General features: G+C 36.4%; 2 protein-coding genes across 2 annotated transcripts in view; one reads left to right on the forward strand and one right to left on the reverse strand.

Moving 5' to 3' along the window:
- ECM2 (extracellular matrix protein 2) overlaps nucleotides 1–9,323 on the forward strand; it is a gene marked incomplete at both ends in the record, with an annotated part of 28,359 nt that extends 19,036 nt beyond the window's left edge. The window contains 3 exons of the mRNA XM_081317413.1: nucleotides 12–151; nucleotides 6,588–6,914; nucleotides 9,113–9,323. Of these exons, the coding sequence (XP_081173539.1) occupies nucleotides 12–151; nucleotides 6,588–6,914; nucleotides 9,113–9,323 (678 nt within the window). The remainder of the gene's footprint in view (nucleotides 1–11; nucleotides 152–6,587; nucleotides 6,915–9,112) is intronic.
- Nucleotides 1–21,202, reverse strand: part of CENPP (centromere protein P) — a 162,647-nt gene that overhangs the window by 52,088 nt on the left and 89,357 nt on the right. The gene's annotated exons all lie outside the window — the stretch shown is intronic.

Here is a 21,202-nt window from a genome sequence, read left to right on the forward strand (position 1 = left end):
TGTTTAATTAGGAATTATACCTTGATAATAACCATATAGAAGAAATTTCAGAAATATGCTTTAATCATACCAAAAGCATAAACACAATTGTTCTAAGACACAATAAATTAGAAGAAAGCAGAATAGCCCCATTGGCATGGATCAATCATGAGTAAGTACAAATTACCTATTACTGTCAGCAATATTTGTCTAATGTAAAAATAAAGAACATTAAAAGTTTAACTGTATAGAAGGCAAGTTTTCTGTAACTGCTTTAGAGTTCATAATTATTTGTAAGCTGTTTGTTTTCCTCCTGTGGTACAGTATAAGAGGAGGGCAACATGGCTTTCTCAGTTTGAAATAAGTTTTGGAACAAACAGAAAAAGACACATTGGTTTCTGTTTCCTGCATGGTTTCAGTATAGGATGAAAATAATCTTCAGTGCCTGCTCTGATATATATATTGATATATACCATTAATAGCAGAGGGAGGTCCAGACTATTTTTCACTGGGTTTTAAAATATAAAAGTCAGCAGCAAATTATTTCATCCTTTTACCTTTGTCATGATCTAATAAGATATGAGAGGTAAAAGGTCTCAATCGGACATTTTGAAATAATGCTGTAAAAAGAACTTCTTTCCCATGAGAAAATGAAAGAAAGGAACAACTCTATGTATAACAGGATTTTAAGGGCCTGATTTTTGTTTCATATTATAGTAAGATTAAGAAATGGGTAAAATTGACCTTTACAGGAATGAAGCATTCTGGAGAACTCTGAAATGTTTCATTCCTTCTCTAGAAAATACCTGGTAGTTATCTAGCAATTTCCTAGAACAGTGATGGCGAACCTTTTAGAGACCGAGTGCCCAAGTTGCAACTCAAAACTCACTTATTTATTGCTGGGTGTCAGGTGGGACATGGCCCACTGGGTGGGTGTGGCTATGGTGGTGATGGCAGACTGGGTGGGTGTGGCCAAAGTGGGCATGGTCACCTGAACGTTGCTCGTGGGGAGGGATGCCTGTGGGGGCCGGGCAGGATTTGGGGAGATCCAGGGGGTCTCTGGCAAGGGGGGCAGTGGGCAGGAGGCTCATTTTGTGAGGTGAGGTGAGATGAGGCAGGGCAGGGATGCCATTGCTGTCTGGCAAGGTGAGGCAGGGGCCGGGGCAGCTGCTGCCTGACACCATCGACCCCCGCACACAGAGGCCAGCGAGCACATGGGGGCCGAAGGTGTCCATCAGCAGCCACAGCCTGCCAGCTCCTTGACCGGCGCACTCTGAAGCTCCGCAGCCCGCCACCAGCAGTTCAGAGAAGCCACCTCTGAGCTGGACAGCTGGCTGACAGCTGAGGAGGTGATGCAGTGGGTCATGCCTGGGAAAAGGAGAACATGCGAGGCCAGGAGGGACGGGGGCGGAGGGAAACCAGCCATGGCAGGATGCATCCAGCCATGTGGGACCTCGAGTGGCTGGTTGAAGAGGGATGTCTGCCATCTCCAGAGCATAGCATGTGTGCCCACAAAGAGGGCTCTGAGTGCCGACTCTGGCACATGTGACATAGGTTCACTGTCCTAGAAGTTAGAACATACAGGTAGTCCTCAACTTATAAGCATTTGTTTAATGACAATTTGAAGCTATGCTGGCCTTGTAAAAAGTGACTTGAAGTTATTACCATTGTACTGCTCTTGTAGTCACAGGATTCCAATTTGGGCACTTGGAAATTGGTTGGTATTTGCAACAGCTGCAGCATCTTGCAGTCGCATGTTCACAATTGGCTTTACAACCACATCAATTTATGATGGAAATTCCAGGTCCAATTGTGGTGATAAGTTGAAGATTCCCTGTATATGGAACATTGTGAACTATTTCTAATTTGCAGGATTAGCTTCCAGAAAATTGTCAAACCATTTCTGGGATGATCAGACCAGTGCGATCTAGAGAAGAGTGGAACTTACATAGGATTTGTAGAATATTGCCTGGAAAACTAGATTTTGCACTTCCCTACTAATTTTTCTGAAAGTCTCTGTAATAGCCCTTGATCATCTGTAGAGCTCAGAATATTTATCTGTTCTTTGCTCTGGAATTAGCAGAAACCTTGGGTCAGAAACAGTTTCCAGGAAGAACACAAAGAAATACCATAAGAAGAATGAAAAAAGTTTAAAGGGCGTTATGCATGAAATGAACTTATTGATATGCTGAAAAACAAGCTGAGAATTGTATAGAAAATTGAAGTAGGGGCTAATGACTAAGAAAGAGTAGAAATTGGAAGTTTTAATTAGTGGGTATGGAGTCAGAAAAGCTAATGAGACTAGTGAGGAATGCAAAATGTAAGAAAAATCAGGGCTTGAACTTTGTCCATTGTAAAATAAGAGAAAAGCAGTTGGTTTATTGCACAAGGAAAGTGGATCTGTAAGTAACTAAGTACCTGTCACTGCAACAGAACAAAGTTATTCTCCATTGATACTGAGGATAGGACAAGAAAAAACAGGTTGACATTAAAAGAAAGACAATTCCGGCTGCATATTATGAGGAATTTCCTGATAGCAAGAACTGTTAATCACTAGAATAGTGCACCTAGAACAGTGATGAATTCCTCTTATTGAAGTTTTTCAAATGCTCTTGCCAGAGATGGTTTGATGCAGTTCTTCCCAAACCTTTTCCTTCAATATCCAAACCACTGATCAGAAAATCCTTTCAACCAAAGTATATAAAATACTTTAAGCCAATTAAAATGTCCCTGTTATGTTTGGATAATGGGTTCGTGTACCATTACCCAAAGAAAAACTACTTTTATCCAATTTGTGGTAATTTACTACAAGTTTGGGAAGCCCCATTTTAATGGATTGAAATGAAAACTCACATAAGAGATCCCTCCCTTCAAATCTGTGAAGTAACAGGGAGTCAACATAGGATCTTGGCAGAATAATTTGTGTATCTATTATCAAAAAACATACTATTCAATCCTTATTATTGTTGGACTTTGCAAACTAAACATATATGTTCAATTAATTTAAAACAAAAGTATTTGAAGCACCTTCCTCTTAAATGTCAAAAAAGGGGGGTCCTCTATGATAAAGGGAATCAAAATAAAACAGAATGATTATAGACTGAGAGCTTTTGCTGATGACTTGGTTGTGACAGTATCCCAACCGTTACAGTCGGTTATAGACTTGATGGAAATTATAACTCAGTATGGTAAGGTTTCAGGGTTTAAGGTGAATAGTAATAAGACTAAGATATTATCCAAGAACTTATCTATGAGTGAAAGGGATATGTTATCTAAATTAACAGGTTTTGAAATAGTGAAGAAGGTTAAATATTTAGGAGTATATATTGCGGCCTCAAATGTAAAATCGTATAAGAATAATTATGAAACACTATGGTTTAAGGTACAAAGGGACTTAAATAATTGGAAAAAAATATAATTATCATTACTGGGAAGAATTGCAGTTGTTAAAATGAATGTTCTACCAAAGTTTCTCTTTTTGTTTCAAATGATACCTATATTGAAAAAGGATGCCAACCTTGATCAATGGCAGAAGGGTATTAACAAATTTATTTGGGTGGGGAAAAAACCAAGAGTTAAATTTAAGATTTTACAAGATGCCAGGGAAAGAGGGGGACTCAAGGCGCCGAATTTGAAATTGTACTATGATGCGGTTGCCTTGACCTGGATTAGTGATTGGCTTAATTTAACCAACAAGAGAATACTTCATCTTGAGGGATGGGATTTGGTATATGGATGGCATGCATATTTGCTTTACGATAAGAAGGTGGACAGGGCTTTTAAATCCCACATTCTTAGAAGTGCTTTATTGCGTGTCTGGAAAAAGTATTATTATAAGTTAAATTATAAAATACCGATTTGGGGAATTCCTGGACACGCGATAGAGGGCGTATCTATGGGAGTGAGTATGGATATGGTTTCCTACAAGGAATTACTTAGATTGCAAGGGAATGATTGGCAACTTAAAGCACTAGAGGAGTTAAGACAGGAAAATATGAGTTACTCTTGGTTTCAATATACCCAATTGAAAGCTAGGTGGAAGTTAGATCAAAAGGTTGGCATCACAATTACAGATCAAAATTTAGTAAAACAAATTAGAGATTTAAATTGTGCACATATAAAGAGGATATATAATGCTTTAATTGAATTGGATTCGGAAACGGAATTGGTTAAAGACTGTATGATAAAGTGGGCACAAAATATTCAGGAACCAATCTCGTTGGACACCTGGGAGATAATTTGGGTCAGAAATGTTAAATTTACTCAGGCTCAAAACTTAAGAGAAAATTTTTATAAAATGTTTTATAGATGGCATCTGGATCCCAAGAAGTTGTCCAACATGTATCCTAATTTACAGTCTAAATGTTGGAGATGTGGTAGTTCAGAAGCTACCTATTTTCACATGTGGTGGACTTGTAGAAACATAAAAGCTTTTTGGATCAAAATTTGGTGGAACATTCAAAAGATTTTTAAGAGAAAGATAAAGTTTTCTCCGCAATTATTTTTATTGGGTATTGTTGTAGATTGTGATGTTAAAGAAACTAATTTGATGTTGAATATGATAACAGCAGCACGGTTACTGGTGGGACAATATTGGAAGAAGGATAGTTTGCCCACTATAGAAGAATGGGTGCTTAAAGTTTCGAATCTTGCAGAAATGTCTAAGATTTCTGCTTATTTGAAAGATCATTCACAGGAAAGATATATTTCAGTTTGGAGGAGATGGATAAATTATATTCAGAACAAATATGGGACTAAAAAGTTCCATTTAGCTTATGAGTAGATTTTAGTGGGATATTGTTATTGGTACTTTGTTTGTAGTTATGTCAAAGGGGAGTTAAAGCACATTATGAATTTGGTTAATTGTATATTATGCATAATTTTTATTTAGAATATGATTATTGTAACTATAATCCTGTATTTAGCTCTGGGAAGTGGGTGGGGGAAGTGGGTGGGTTTGGGGTGGGAGGGATTTGGGGATATATTGTAAAATTTTGTTTTTGTAAAACTCTTTAATAAAAAAAAGGGGGGGGAAATCCTCTCACCATTATCCCTTAGTTTAAAAACTGAATCAGTAGTTAAATTACATTATATTACTTTAGCAGTGTTTTCATGAAATAACTGGAGGAGGACAATTAAGAAGGCAACTGGACCTATAAATACTTCCATAGTTTATTCCCCTTATGTAGCTTCAAAACTGCCAGTCCCCAGATACTGCAAATTGTTATGAGTAATTTGAGAACTGTGATGAGAAAGGAGTAGGTGGTACCAAAAAAATCTCTTTAGGGAATTCAGATGTTTATTAAAAACAAATGGCTAGTTGGCTTTTTTTTTGCTGTCCTACCTCTATATTAAGTTGTCTGGAATCTGTTGCAAAACTGCAAATTTCCAGACTTTTGAGGTATGAAATAATTACCCTAGCACCTCCTTGAAGTAGAGTCACCGTTATTCCTTATATTTCCATCAATGTAAAGAAGTAGTTCTTTTAGGATAGAAAGATACATGATTTTTTTTTTTCTGGAAGGTGAAAAATGCAACAAAATGCAAATAACCCCTAAGACATCATTCTTGACTATATGTCATGGGGAATCTCTAGAAGTAAACTCTCCTAAATGTGCTGCCAATTTATATGCTGGGGAAACACTTTGGGTCACTAGACTGTTTGTCTGTGAAGAGTACATATAGAGTTTTCATTAGGGTACAAAGAATTCTTTGCCTGCTGATCAGCTATTATCCTTTCCTTGGGTAAACTAAAAGGCAGGGGAAGGTTCAAACATACTCCTACTTTCTACATAAATCTTAATCTGAAAGCATTGGTCATTATCCAGGGCCTACTGCCTAGATGGCTACAGCTGTCCTAAAGATCTGCTGACTTCTTTTTTCCATATTACTTCATTCATATCTGTCTAATAGCCTTCAACAAGGCTGGGTAGGACAGTGGGACACAAACATCTGCTGTAAGCATTTGCAGTGTCCATCAGGGACAACCAAAGAGCATTAAAAACTTTATCGTGGCCACACATTTTACTAACCAAATTTGTTTAACAAAATAGAAACAAATCAATCAACCCTGGTTTTTGAATGACAATGAATAATAGATTTTGCTCTCTTTTTTTTGGCTTAATAGAATTGAAATCTCCCATTTCGTTTTCTACCTTATACGACCTAGGCAACAATGGCTTGTGCAACAAAACATAGTGTCAAAAACTGAGATCACCAGTAAAATCAAACTATATCTCATTCAGATAACATACTAAGCTACAATTGAAATCAGTACGTCAGCCCATCATATTATGACAAAAAAACAAAAACAACCAAATTATACCCTAGAACAGGCATGTCAAACTCGCAACGTCACGTGACGTCACGTGACGTATCGGAACTTTTTCCCATTGCCGAAAATGGGATGGGCGCGGTTTCTCTGTGACGCTCCGGCCCGCGGGCCGGCAGTTTGACACCCCTGCCCTAGAACATTTGTGTATCAGCAACATGAACTTAGCCACACAATTGGAATAGATGAGATTGAGTGCTTCAGTATTCCTACCTTTTGCTTTACAATGTCTGTTATCTTGCTCTTTTTAATTTTTATGTATTTTGTCTTTATGCAGGAACTTGGAATCTATTGATCTTTCTTACAATAAGTTGTATCAGGTTCCCTCCTACTTGCCGAAGTCATTAGTACATCTTGTACTCATAGGGAACCAAATTGACAGAATTCCAGGATTTGTATTTGGACATATGAAACCAGGGCTGGAATATCTCTATCTTTCATTTAACAAACTTGATGAAGGTGGGATAGATATCGTGTCATTCTATGGAGCATACCATTCTCTCAGAGAAATGTTTTTAGATCATAACCAGTTGAGATCTGTGCCACTTGGAATTGCAGAAATGAAAACATTAAATTTTCTAAGGCTCAACAACAACAAAATCAGGTACTATAATGGCGTGTGGGAAAGACCTTGGGAGATGGGGAGAAGAGATGCTGTATAGCCGTAGTTCCCAACCTTTCTGCTTGGTGGACCGGTGGGGGGGGGAGAGAGGGAATGGTTCCACACAAGCAGCACACGGAACTCTACTTGAATGACCATGAGCTTGCACAAGTAGAGCTGTCCACCACTTGTGCGGCCTAGTTCCAGACAGGCTGCGGCCTGGTAGGGCCCGTGAGTTAGAGACTCCTGCTGTATAGGGAATACTCAGATAAGAGTCACCATTGCCTGCAGCTACACAGTGGGCAAAAAAAGATGTTCAGAAGGGACTGTCCCTAAGTTCTTAGGCTGTAAAGGTGACAACGGGAAAATTTTACTTTCAGATTTGCAAGATTCTGTTAATGTAGCTTTATAAGAAAGTATAATTAGCTTATCTGGGTATGTATCATCTGTGGTTTACCTGGCAGTCTGAAAAGTAATTAAGCATTTTTATAAGTTAAATTTAAATATAATAATTTGGAGAAGCATAAGATTAAATGTATTAATGCCTTCCACACTTTCATAGAGTATTAATTTATAAAATTCTATTTTCATGCTTTAAATACTTGAGACATGCAGAATGAGACTTTGTTAGTACAATTAGATAATACAAGAAAGTGTTAGCAATCTTTTAAAAAAAATCACACATTTTTAGGACTTCAACAACCTCAACTCCAAGTTCTCCCATAAGAACAGTTCTTACCTGTTATCTTAGTATAGAACAATAAAATCCTTTAAGAGTTGGCAATTTTGCCAGATTTATCCCTTTTAAAAAAAATTCTAAGTGCTAAATAGGTAAAGGTAAAGGTTGTCCTGCACATGTGTGCTAGTCATTTCCAACTCTAGGGGCCGATGCTCAACTCCATTTCAAAGCCGAAGAGCCAGCGCTTGTCCGAGGACGACTCCGTGGTCATGTGGCCGGCATGACTAGACGCCAAAGGCACACGGAACGCTGTTATCACCTTCCCACCGTAGTGGTCTCTATTTTTCTACCTGCATTTTTACGTGCTTTCGAACTGCTAGGTTGGCAGAAGCTGGGGCGAGTAACAGGCGCTCACTCTGTTATGCGGCACTCGGGATTCGACCCGCCAAACTGCCGACCATCTGATCGACAAGCTCAGTGTCCTCACCCACTGAGCCACCATGTCCCTTAAATGCTAAATAATGGTGTCATATATTATACGTAGTATATGTGTGTCATGTAACTACTTCTTGATAAATGTTGTAGTGAAAGACAACTATGTGATAGGCACTCAAGTACGTTCTTTTTAATAGGACAAAAGTAGAGTGGCCATTTAGAAAGTATTGATAATTTAGTTTTAGTGGGAAAATATTGTTACCAAAATAACCAGAAAAGAATGCCAAATTTGTTTAAAAGTGTTTGATTTCTGTTCTTCCAGAAAAAAAATGCTGGCAATCAAATTCCTGGGATGGAATTTGATTGCCAGCAAAGGGAGTTTAATGATTGAACATATAAAAAAAATTAAAATGTCCAAATATACTGTAAATACCCAAAAACTACTTTTAAAGAAAGCAGTTAAAAGGCTAAGCATTCCCAATTGTGAATAAACATTGCAGGACACAATCTTCCACTAAATAAAAAGCTAAAAGCTACCTTGATTTGAACTTGATTCCTGATTGCTACAAAGATCCATATAGCTTCTATAGCAAAAATTAAAAAGCAAGAGCTGAGCATGCTTTGAGGAGCAAACATACTGCTTAACTAGATGCGTCTTGTTTTAGCCTACAAAGATTCATCTTTGCATTTCATTACAAACAACATATTTATATAGCAAGTTCTTCAATGTAATTTTTCCTTAACTGTCTAAAACATAACTAACAGTTAATTATTTATACATTTAATCAGTGAGAATGCACTATTATGAGATTAAGCATTTTTGCAATGAGGATTAGGGAACTACCTGATATGGTGAGGGAACATTTCCTTGCTGACCAGGTATGAGACTAAATGACTGATTTGTCATGTTTGGACTGCTGCGTAAGGAATATGTCAATTGGCCAGAGTAAGGCACACTTTTCTGCTAGCTTTTTCAAATATCCATCAAAGTTTCTAGCTTGAAAATTGTCTGGAAAATAATTGATGAGATTTATTAACAAAATATAATAATTACCCTTGTTTCACTAATCCTGGTATGGTTTTACAGAGCTGTCCCTCCAGAGCGAATTTGTAGATCCAGGTTAAATAATGAAGAGGAAAATGATGACATTGACGAGGAAGAAGACTATGAAGATTCGCAGTTAGAACATCTTCATCTTGAACACAATTTTATTAATACAAGGAACCTTTCACCATATGCTTTTTCATGTGTACGATCATATTCTAGTGTGATTCTGAAACCACAGAATATTAAATAAAATGTTTTGTAATACAAAACTACTTTTATATGTAAATAACACAGTTACGCTATTTGTTCTTCACCTGAATTAATATGTCATAAAAAGCATCTGAATATTACTGTTGCTTAATAATAGTAATGCTTATGGCTATGAAGTATGGCGTATGAGTATGAAGTATGGAAGTATGTAGCATGAATGTCTCCAAGAAAGTGGTAACATACTACAGATAAAGTGCTATAGCCTAATATACATATAATATAAATATTTTAAGGAAGAACAATAAACCTGGAATTTATTGAACTTTACTTCCAATTAATTTTAGAGTTAGTTCAATCAAGACAATTTTCAATACAATAAATTATATTTTACATCCTTTGAAATATGCAATTACATCATTAAAAATATCCAAAAAATATGTTAAAATTAAGATGTCATGGTAGTAAAATAAAAGTTTTGTAATATGAAGACTATTCATCAGATCCACTTTTTAAAAAATACTGGCTTCTTTTTTACCATTGCAAAATGCATTCATCCTAGTATGCAACATCCTAGAGATCATCCAAAAATTATTAGGGGAAAAAACTGTACTTCAGATAATGTCAAACTTGAGAAAACTATTAAGCATCTTTTGGAATTGTAAAGCTATATACATTCTCAACTTGCTATATGATGAGGTGGATGGCCGAGTGCCGCGTAACAGAGTGAGCGCCTGTTACTCGTCCCAGCTTCTGCCCACCTAGCAGTTCGAAAGCACGTAAAAATGCAAGTAGAAAAATAGGGACCACTACGGTGGGAAGGTAACAGCGTTCTGTGCGCCTTTGGCGTCTAGTCATGCCGGCCACATGACCACGGAGACGTCCTCGGACAAACGCTGGCTCTTCGGCTTTGAAACGGAGATGAGCACCGGCCCCTAGAGTCGGAAACGACTAGCACGCATGTGCGGGGGAACCTTTACCTTTACCTTTTTACCTTTGTAGTAGTATGGCATGAGGCTTACTTAGATAACATCAATATGGTATTTATAGGCAAACGTGGGAAGAATATATAAAGCATTTGGGAAAAAAACACAAGTTTCCTGAAGGCTGCCCTAGCAGTAAATTCAAAAAAGCAGATTATAAAGAAATCACATATTTAGATTTTCTGGTAGGAAAGATAGGAAATTAGATAAAAAGAAAACATTAGTTCTGAAAGAAGTCAAAGCTCCAAAAACAAAGTAAGAAGTTAATTTTCTTTTTGGACTAATACTGCATTGTAATTGGTTTGTTTCCTATTTTGCCAGCTTTGACATTTCTCATTGAAGAGATTAAAACAAACAATATTGGTTATATTATGTATATTACATTACATACTGTATTTATATTTTATCTGTCTTACTGTAAACTGCCCAGAGTCACCTATGTGAAATGGGTGGCTATATTAAATCAAATAAATAAATAGTGAAATTGACATCAGAATGTCATTAAGCTTTCAAGACTTGACAGAAGCTTTGTGTCAAAGACTCAACATAAAAGGGCCAGAGTATGAAAAGGCTTCCAGCAATAAATTATGCTTCTGACATAAAAGTTGGTATATACTCATGGGGATGGAGATAATACAGTGGTATATTTAGCGAAAAAACTATTCTTAGAAGAAGCTAACTATAGCACCATTGAAAAGAAAGAGATGGCCTTGAAATGGGCCATAGATATGCTCAAAGTATATTTATGAGACTGAGAGTTTACAATCATAATGGATAACCAACCGCTTGTCTAGATATAGTGGATGAAACAAAAGTAATCCTTCAATGACAGTTATATGTCTTTGCCAACCTACATATTCAGCCTACAACAGAGAGCAGGGATATAAATAATCCTTTCAGACTTTTTAATCTTGTTAGGGATAAGATACAGAAATGTGTAGTGAACTGGTCTGACAAGAATTTAAACAAAGGATCTCATCTCTTAAAAGCGGTGAAAGATATGGAACCTCCCAGATTGAGCAGGCATTTCTCCTTCCCTCCTGGAATCCAGAATTTCAATGTTGCCAGAAAAGGGGGGGGGGTAAAAGAGCCCAACTTTCTCCTTAATTAGAGAGAAGGCCTCTTAAATGGACCAGAAATCCAGCATGGGTGTGGGTATAGCAGAGGGGGAGTTGAGCCAGGAAGACTACAGAGAGGCAGGGGGAGAGTTTTCAGTTCAAAGGCAAGTAACTCAGCAGCAGTCCCAGAGTGATAAAAGCCTTGGCGCTGCAAAACCTGCTGAGAGAAAGAGCCAAATGTTTGAGGGAAAGAGCCCAACTAACGTCTGCAAAGAAGTGACCAAAGCAAGACCATTCTGTGCAGCAGCCCAAGCGCAATATTTTACAAACCAACTCTAGGAGGAGAAGATTGTGAGTGCTGGAGAGGAGAGAGAAGCCCATTATGCAAATCAACAGCAGAAGCACGAAAGGGATTTTTAAGTGTAAATGGTTAGCATTTGGCTACAAGAGATGAAGATCCCCTACTCAAAGAATTAGGAAATATTCTTTATAGAAAAACGTAGAGCGAAAGGATACAGAGATTAGAACACAGATATGAAGTAATTGTAAGCTTATAGTAATGGGAAGTTGCTAGATTAAGATAGATTGTAAGAAATTAAGTAGGAAATAAGTGTTAAACATAGAATTTATCTGAAAGAGAGAGAACAACAATGTTGTACAACCTCTTCTAAGAGACTGGGAAAGTGACAATAAAGGAAATGTTTTCTCATTAGGAAGCTATGCAACTCAAGTTATTTTCCTTCCCTTATTTACAAGCATGATGTAATTTTTTTCAAGTTAAAAGAAGCTTTTCATTCTAAAACAGCTGGTAACAATGGTAGTGACATTGTATGGAAAGTTTCAACTTTTCCAGAAAACTAACAATTATTTATTAAAGCAGTATGCCATCGTAAGATTTTATAAGGGTCAGAACATTCCATCTGAAATTAAATAAATTTGCCCTATACTTGTTAAAAAACTAAAAATTATAGCTCAGGCATGTGATGGGGAGTATTCCCAAGGATATCTGCAAATGTAGTCAGTATATTAATAGAACTGTAGTACACTTCTGCAAGCAATTTTGATTACTGTACAAATCCAGCTGAAATTTTGATGGCTTTTTCAAAATATTAAACATTGTGGGGTTCTTGGAAGCAACTGAGTTGTTGCTGCCAGAAATTAGATACTGGATATTTGGTGGTTTTTTAAAATGTTTAATACAAAGAAAGCTCTTCTTTAATCTGCCAACTAATGTTCTGTATTAAGAGGCAGTATATCTATCAAAGACCACTGTGCCATCCTGATTTAGTTTCATTACCCATGGTTTTTTTTGTATCTGAAATTGGCATACAAAGATCAGATATTATTATTCATGGAAAAGGGTTCTGTATATTCCCAGTTCATTTTCTTGTGTGTGGTTTTTGGAGTGTTCTGCATTTTACACATGCACAAGATGAGACATGGTTTTTCGCACATGTGTAATGAATGTTACTTTGAGCTCTCATTATTTGTGAACATATTATTTGCAGTTGTTAGCCTAGAACTAAACCCTTATGAACAACAAGAGCTACCTGTATATTTACAAAAGGTATTACAAATAGTGAAAGATTTTAAAAAAACAACTCAGATATCCAGTTGGGATCTCGCGGCGATGCAAACGCAGGAAGACAGGACTCCGTCTTTCGTGTCTAGTTTCGCCCCGCTGGGGGACCCTGGAAAGGGTCAAAAGTTGCCCTGTAGAGGCGGCAAGCAAGGAGGAGACTCTCGTTGATCATGGGGGGGGATGGCAGCCCCTCCGTTTGATCCAAGGAAGCCCTCCAAACCGGTGGAGGAAAGACTGGCAGCATTTGTGTAGCCAGTCCGAAGCCGCGGACAAGGGAAGTCAACAAGCACTACCAAGCAACTTTACAGCAATGTGGATGAAACTGGGTGAGACATGATCCTTTCTTTATGATGTTAAGATCTCTTCCTGAAAATATACCCAAATATACCCGATGAAAGTGGGAAAGGGAATTTCCACTCCACTCCCTCACAAAAGAAAAGTGGTAAATTAATACTTTGGGACACTGGCGACCTATAAGACTTATCTGGAATTAAAATATATTTACAGCTTGAACATTTGGGGATCAAAAGTGTTTTAAAGATCTATCTTCTATCTATCTATCATCTATCTATCTATCTATCTATCTATCTATCTATCTATCTATCTATTTAAAAAGACTTGAAAAGTCTTTAACAATGTAAGTTTTGGATCTAAAAACTGGAAAGTGGCATTGATGACATCTAGTGGTGAACTATGGCACTACAACTTATTTATGCCTAAAAGAAATCTGGCAAGATTATTAAGAATCACAGTTGAGAAAAAAAGGAATAGGCTTGGGGGCTGCTTATCTATGTGGCAGAGAGAATAAACATTTTAAATTTGGCCTGTCTGAATTTTGAACATAAATACTGACTTTCAGAACTGTATTATGGATTTTTTTTCTTGTAGAAGAAATATATGGAAAACTTTGTATTATAAATCTTGATTGTTAAAGAATCCTCAAAGATTCTTCTTTCTCCCTGGACAGAAAGGATATATTTTTATTGGACAGAAAAACCTGAACTTTACTTATATTTGCTTAGGGGAGATTCAGGAACGGACAGTCAGTTGGATAAATCTATAAATGCTACTTACAAAAATAAAATAAAATTAAATGGATGTTTCATACTCAGCGTTAAATAGTAAAACATCATCTTTAACATGTTCCCAGCAGCCCTAAGTTGCCATATTATCAAGAAAACACTGATGAAACACAGAAAGAAATTCTCTCCATGCTGAAATTAATACAAAAACAATTATTCTAGCTTGTGAGCAGGTTACTAATAACACAAAGGAGATAAAAGAACAATTTTCTAATTCAAATCTACAAACTCAGAAGACAACTACAGAGAAGGAACCAGCGACCCAGAAAATAGAAGGAAAACTAGAGAATGCTGATACAAACACTGATGATCTAAAGGAGGAAACAAATGACCAGACTCAGATAAATGAAAACTCAGAAGATATAACGATAATATTGGAAATCGAAAAGACATTTTATAAACCAAGATTTCAGAACATACTGGATGACAAGGAAGGATAGCCAAATTGTTTCTCTTGTTCCAAATAATATATATAAAAATAGAGGAAGAATTATTTGATGATCCAAATGCACTGACCTGGAAAGTTAATTGGCAAAGAAAGAAAGCTAGAGTAAGACTGAAGGAAACAGAAGCTTTGACCTATTAGAGGGGGTGCTATATTATTGATTAGAGGTTTGAATATAGTTAAGAATAGGTTGTTATAAATAGAAGCATTATTATAACTAGATAGCTAGGATTTGTAATCAGAATATTATATCTTGGTATGAAAAGGGAAATAAGAATATGTTAAGAACTTTGAATAAGCTAAAAGACTATGTCAAGTATTAAAGCATTTGGCCTCTTTCTATTGGCTTTCAAGTTACAATACATTTAAAAACAATTGAAAAAATGTTTTGTAGGGTGTTTACACAGAAGCATGTCTTAATAAATAGATATGCTAATATAATTTGAGGGTTTAAAGAAAAAGAATAAAAATACTAGAGTGTCTTGACTAGGATTACAAAATCTATTGGTATTTTTGTACAAAGACAGGTTTGCATAGTTTTATTGATGAAGGCAGGACTGATCACTGGATCTTCAGGCTCCTTCTTATAAGCTTGAAGGCCAGCGTTGACATATAGATTGTTTACATTAGAGATCCCTCAAAAAGCAGATCATTTCTTTAATAAATCAGTTTGATAAACTAAGACACATATATGTAATAGGTCTTCCCAAGTTTTAGAAATCAAATATTTTAACGTGGTGTTGATGTTCTGACATTAGCTTAAATTGCATATCTTTAGAATCAAGACTCTTGTAGCTGCCCCAAAGATAAGTTGGTTGATACTTATAAAGGAGATAGACAGGAAATAACAGAGTACAGTTTAGATTAAGAAGTTGAAAAGGCATCTTAAAAGAGGATAATGGCAATTTATTTCCATATTCTTCCAAGAAATGTCAGGACAGTACCTAGAAAGTTATCAGGAGGTAAACATGACTTGAAATAGACATTAACTTATCCTTATAGAAGCAAGCTTGGATTTTAATGTGGCGTTCTTTCTTCAAAAGTCTCTTGTACCCTGCTTAATCTGTGAAATTTAAATATTTGCATTAAAGTTATTTAAAAACACATTGTAGGTATTTCCTCTCAATTTACTTATTTAATGGAATATTTCCCAAGTTCAAAATTTTAATGCATCCTAAGATACATATTTTAATTTATCGATACCTTATTTAATCTTGGAAGTGCATTACAAAATCTGGAATAAAAAGTTAAAGGATAACTAACTTATGATCTCCCATTCATGGATTACTGCCTTGTTGTGGCGAAGGGGCTTGCGTAATTCAATGAAGCTATGAGCTATGCCATGCAGGGCCAACCAAGACGGACAGGTCATAGCAGAGAGTTCTGACAAAACGTGATCCACTGGAGAAGGAAATGTCAACCCACTCCAGTATCTTTGCCATGAAAACCCTAAGGACAGTACCAAAAGGAAAGAAGATATGATGCTGGAAGATGAGCCCCTCAGGTCAGAAGGCGTCCACTATGCTACTGGGGAAGAGCAGAGGGCTAGTACTAGTAGTGCCAGAAAGAATGAAGCGACTGGGCCAAAGCCGAAAGGACGCTCAGCTGTAGATGTATCTGGTGGTGAAATGAAAGTCTGATGCTGTAAAGAGTTTTTCTCCATAGGAACCTGGAATGTAAGATCCATGAATCAAGGAAAGCTGGATGTGGTCAAACAAGAGATGACAAGACTGAACATCGACATCTTAGGAATCAGCGAGCTAAAATGGACAGGAATGGGTGAATTTAATTCAGATAACCATCAGGTATACTACTGCGGGCAAGAATCCCTCAGAAGAAATGGAGTAGCCTTCATAGTCAATAAAAGAGTAAGAAAAGCAATACTGGGATACAATCCCCAAAATGACAGAATGATCTCAGTTCGAATCCAAGGCAAACCATTCAATATCACAGTAGTCCAAGTCTATGCCCCAACCACCAGTGCTGAAGAGGATGAAATTGACCGGTACTATGAAGCCCTACAGCACCTTATAGAACTAACACCCAAAAATGATGTCCTTATCATCATGGGGGATTGGAATGCTAAAGTAGGAAGCCAAAAGATAACCGGAATAACAGGCAAATTTGGCCTTGGAGTACAAAATGAAGCAGGGCAAAGGTTGATAGAATTTTGTCAAGAGAATACGATGGTGATAGCAAACACTCTTTTCCAACAACCCAAGAGACGGCTCTACACATGGACATCACCAGACGGTCAACACAGAAATCAGATTGACTATGTGCTCTGCAGCCAAAGATGGAGAAGCTCTATACAGTCAGTAAAAACAAGACCAGGAGCTGACTATGGCTCAGACCATGAGCTTCTTGTTGCAAAATTTAGGCTTAAACTGAAGAAAGTAGGGAAAAGCACTAGCCCACTCAGGTATGAACTATATCATATCCCTGTTGAATATACAGTAGAGGTGACAAATAGATTTAAGGAATTAGATCTGATAGACAGAGTGCCTGAAGAACCATGGATGGAGGTTTGCAACATTGTACAAGAAGTAGCAACTAAAACCATCCCAAAGAAAAAGAAATGCAAGAAAGCAGAATGGCTGTCTGAGGAAGCTTTGCAAATAGCTGAGGACAGGAGGGACTGCAAAATGATGAAACCGGTCAGTCCTAGAGATCAACCCTGACTGCTCTTTAGAAGGCCAGATCCTGAAGTTGAAACTCAAATACTTTGGCTACCTTATGAGAAGGAAGGACTCACTGGAGAAAAGCTAATGCTGGGAAAGGTTGAGGGCAAGAGAAGTAATTTAATTTAATTTAATAATATTTATATACCGCCCTTCTCCCTGAGGACTCAGGGCGGTTCACAGGGCAAAAGTCAAATACAAAGTACAAACATTAAAAAGAGATTAAATAATTGCCCAAGTTAAAACAATTAATACAATAATAAAACCCCAAAAATAAAATTAAGAATACAAAAAAATAAAAACCCCACCAATCCCCATCAGGCTAGGCCGGCTTGTACAAACAAAAACGTCTTGAGATCGCGACGAAAGGAGCGAAGATCGGGCGCCATCCGGAGCTCTACCGGCAACTGATTCCACAGAAGGGGACGACAGAGAATGAGGTGGCTGGATGGAGATACTGAAGCAGTAGGCATGAGCCTAAATGGACTCCAGAAGATGGTAGAGGACAGGAAGGCCTGGAGGAACATTGTCCATAGGGTCGCGATGGGTCGGACATGACTTTGCAAGTAACAACAACAACAACATCTTATGATCTGCAGTTACTCAAAGAATCATATTCTATTATGCAGACAGATCAATGTTCTTGAACATCCCTGGAATAAAATGTTTCAATGTACTTTCAGAGAATGAACATATAGAACATAGACTAGAGCCAACCACTGCTTTTCTTTGCTTCCTTTCATTCTCAGTTTCAATGCACTGGGAAGCCCAAACCATGCACATATTTTTTAAAATAATAGCAATGGTGCTTATGTCACAAACTTTTTTTGCCATGAGATCAGGCTTTATGGCTCTGAAAAAAATCCCCTCAATGCATTAACTGACTAGATCATGAGATCTAAGCCTACATGTTTTTAATCAAATGGATGGCATAGCTAAAATAATCAGGATAAAGGAATCATATATGCCATTTCATATAAAACATTAATGTGGATATCCTAAATTCTTTTGTGTTGTCTAAAAATGTAAGGTGAAATTCTTGCTATTCATATGTAAGGGATCAAATTTAGTTGTATTTTTGGAAAGGTATTTCTGAAAAATTGTTATGCAGCCCAATGGGCATTCTGTCCCTAGTTGACAACCACAATCTCCTTATCAAAGATTTTAAAAGAAATGTTTATTTTTTTCCTGTTACTAAACAAACTTTTCTATCCTGTTCTTTCTAGTGCATATGAATCATTCATAATTCATTCATTTAAAAATTTTCAGACACACTTCTTAAAGAAAATAAAAATTTCTTCAAGTAGTTTTCTGGCAGCCATATGGAAACAATTTCTCACTGCTTTCTTGAATTGTTTCTCAGCTTCTACAGCCTTGAATTAGCTGGTGGTTGCTCTCCAACTACTAACTACATATGACCCTGCTTAGCTAGGGATCAGCCAAGGCCAAGTAGGAATTATCACTAGCTAGTCACTTAAGCAATATCACTATTAGGATTAGCTGTTAGATTGCTTTGGATGAACAGCATATTTCAAAATGCTATACCAGAAATTGTATGTTATATTTTGTTTCATAAGGTACAACAGACTTCAATGAACCATCCAGGGTTTGCACTGGCTTTGTGCCATCCATTATTAAGGTTCAAATTTAACCACATCTTGGGCTTAGACATCTAGAGTTAGACATCTAGAAGTTTTGGCTCAGATACAGGCAGTGATGAAAAACACATGAGCAATAACAAGTTTTCTTAGTGTTATTCTTCAGTGCTCAGATAGACTAATCCACAGAAGGAGTTTATTCAAGTATTACTCAGGGTGCCAGGAAGAAAAGGACCTTTAAAGGGATTTTTAACCTCTTTAAAATATTTACTGCTAATTTTATAAGCTTAATGTTTTATAAATTATCAAGGTGGAAATCATTTTCTTAGGTGGAACAATTTTTTAAGGGACTTGACAAATTTGCAAGGTAGGTGGTTTTTTTTAACTTTTTATTAATACATCAATGTTGTAATGAAGCAAATATTCTTTGGTCATTATTAATGATGTACTTTAAATATCGTTCAATGTTTTACAGCACATATTAGAAAACAATGCACTATAATTTAGCTGCTTTTATACTATGAACAGAAAAATATGTGTTTATTCAGAATTAAATCCTATTGAATTAAAGAGAACTTTCTGCCAAGCAAGTGAATTGCAGACTTGATATTAGTATTTAGCCATATTTTCAGCAATTCACAATCTCCCCATCTTTTAGGGTTTCCTAAGGGATGAAAGAGAATGGAGGACTGTATAGAATGTCTCCCCTATTCTGTCAGCTGAGTTCTCTACTGTATAAAGAACAGAAAAGTAGAAGTGGATTGAGCTTCCTATAATTAGCATTTAGAAAGTCGCTATTAGGTGAAGAAGTAATAGGTATTAGAAATCATTGTGTTTAATTCCTTATTCTGTTTGGACTGTTTGATTAGATCAAACAGAATAGTTGTGTATCTGATGAAAACCATTTAGGGTGTAATTCTATAACACCTAGGAGTGTCATTGAATTGAAATGGGCTTACTTCTAAATAAAGTAACCTAGCAGAAATTCCTCATATTTCATGTATATTCAATGTCATTTGATTTTATAAAATTCTGTGTATACTCAGCACATATAAATATGTGGATTCACAAATATGCATGCTTTTAAAGTAAAGGTATAGGAATACTGGCAAAACTAGGCAGGAAAGCATTCTGCCTTATGCTCCATGAAGATGAAGTCATTAGAATTTCAAATCAAGCAGCCAAACTCTCTGATTTAATGTAATTAATAAAGTTAAATAACATTATTTCTGGCCATGCTGGCATCCTGAATCAAAGCACTTTCTAGTGACTTGCTTTGCAAAAATAAAATTTTCAGAAACTTTTATCCAGGCAGCTAGTGAATTTAAATGGAATACTTTTTCTTATTATTGAGATTATTATTTATTATTATATATTATTTAAATAAGAAATTATAACCAGGGCTTAGTTAGTTTAATATTATTAAAAATCACTAATGATTTTCTTCAAAACAGAGTTTTATTTCTTATAATCTTGGCAGCCATTAATATTTGAATGGTCTGTTGGATATAAAGGATCACTATAAACAGTACAAGGCACATAGGCTATTATTTTATAATACTGAATGTACATTTTGAGACAATTTAATAATAATCCTTTTTTTAAGTTAAGCAACCTGCTGCCTTTCAGTTATCTGGAAGTTGAATGGCCACAGTCAAGCACAAGCACTTAGTTTAGACTAAATTACTCATGAGGAACCCATGCTTTGCCCTACCCCCTGCTAAATATGCAGTTATGGACAAACTTGAGATAGTATTAAAGTCAAATATCAAATGGATCTAATACAAATGAAAATATGTTAATATAGCAGTGTCTTCAGAGATTTGGAAGAGAAGAAGATGAGAATGTCACTATGGGTCAGAGAGGGTGCCAAGATAACAGAAACAGTTGTTAAAAGTGAACTTGGGTCAGGCAACTTATATCACTGCAGATGTGTCAGCCTTAAAACCGCCATAACAGTTTTTGCTGTGGTTACAACCATGATATGGCAGCAATCTTCCTTAACCAGTTAATTCTAAATAATGCAGTGTAAGACAGTTCATGAAAAGGCACTGACACAGAATTCTTCCCCTCTCTGCTTTCATTTTACTGGCTCAGAAAAATTCAGGGCTTTATTAGATAATTTAATACTTCCGAACAACAATGCAATGCATTTTTTTTGGTCAGGAGCGTAGATGCAGTATCCTGTAAAGGCATGAAAGAAATGCCTAGATCCAGCCATTATGCTGCTATTCTAAAACTGTCTTTTAAAATGCTATCAATATTTTAAGAGATATATATATATAAAATTATTTCAAGTATTTTAGAGACATTAGGCATCTAGTTTCACAAAATGCAGTTTTTATATAAGAACTCACATGTGCACCCTCACACCTGCTTTAATTAGGCCAAGCCAAATTATAGAGAACACAGAATTACATTGCTGATCAAGTTATAGAAAATTTAATGTAATCTCTTTTGTTGCAAAAATCAAATCGCTATTCTACTATTTAT

The sequence above is a fragment of the Vipera berus genome, assembly GCF_964194415.1.
Source record: "Vipera berus genome assembly, chromosome: 2".
NCBI lineage: Eukaryota > Metazoa > Chordata > Lepidosauria > Squamata > Viperidae > Vipera > Vipera berus.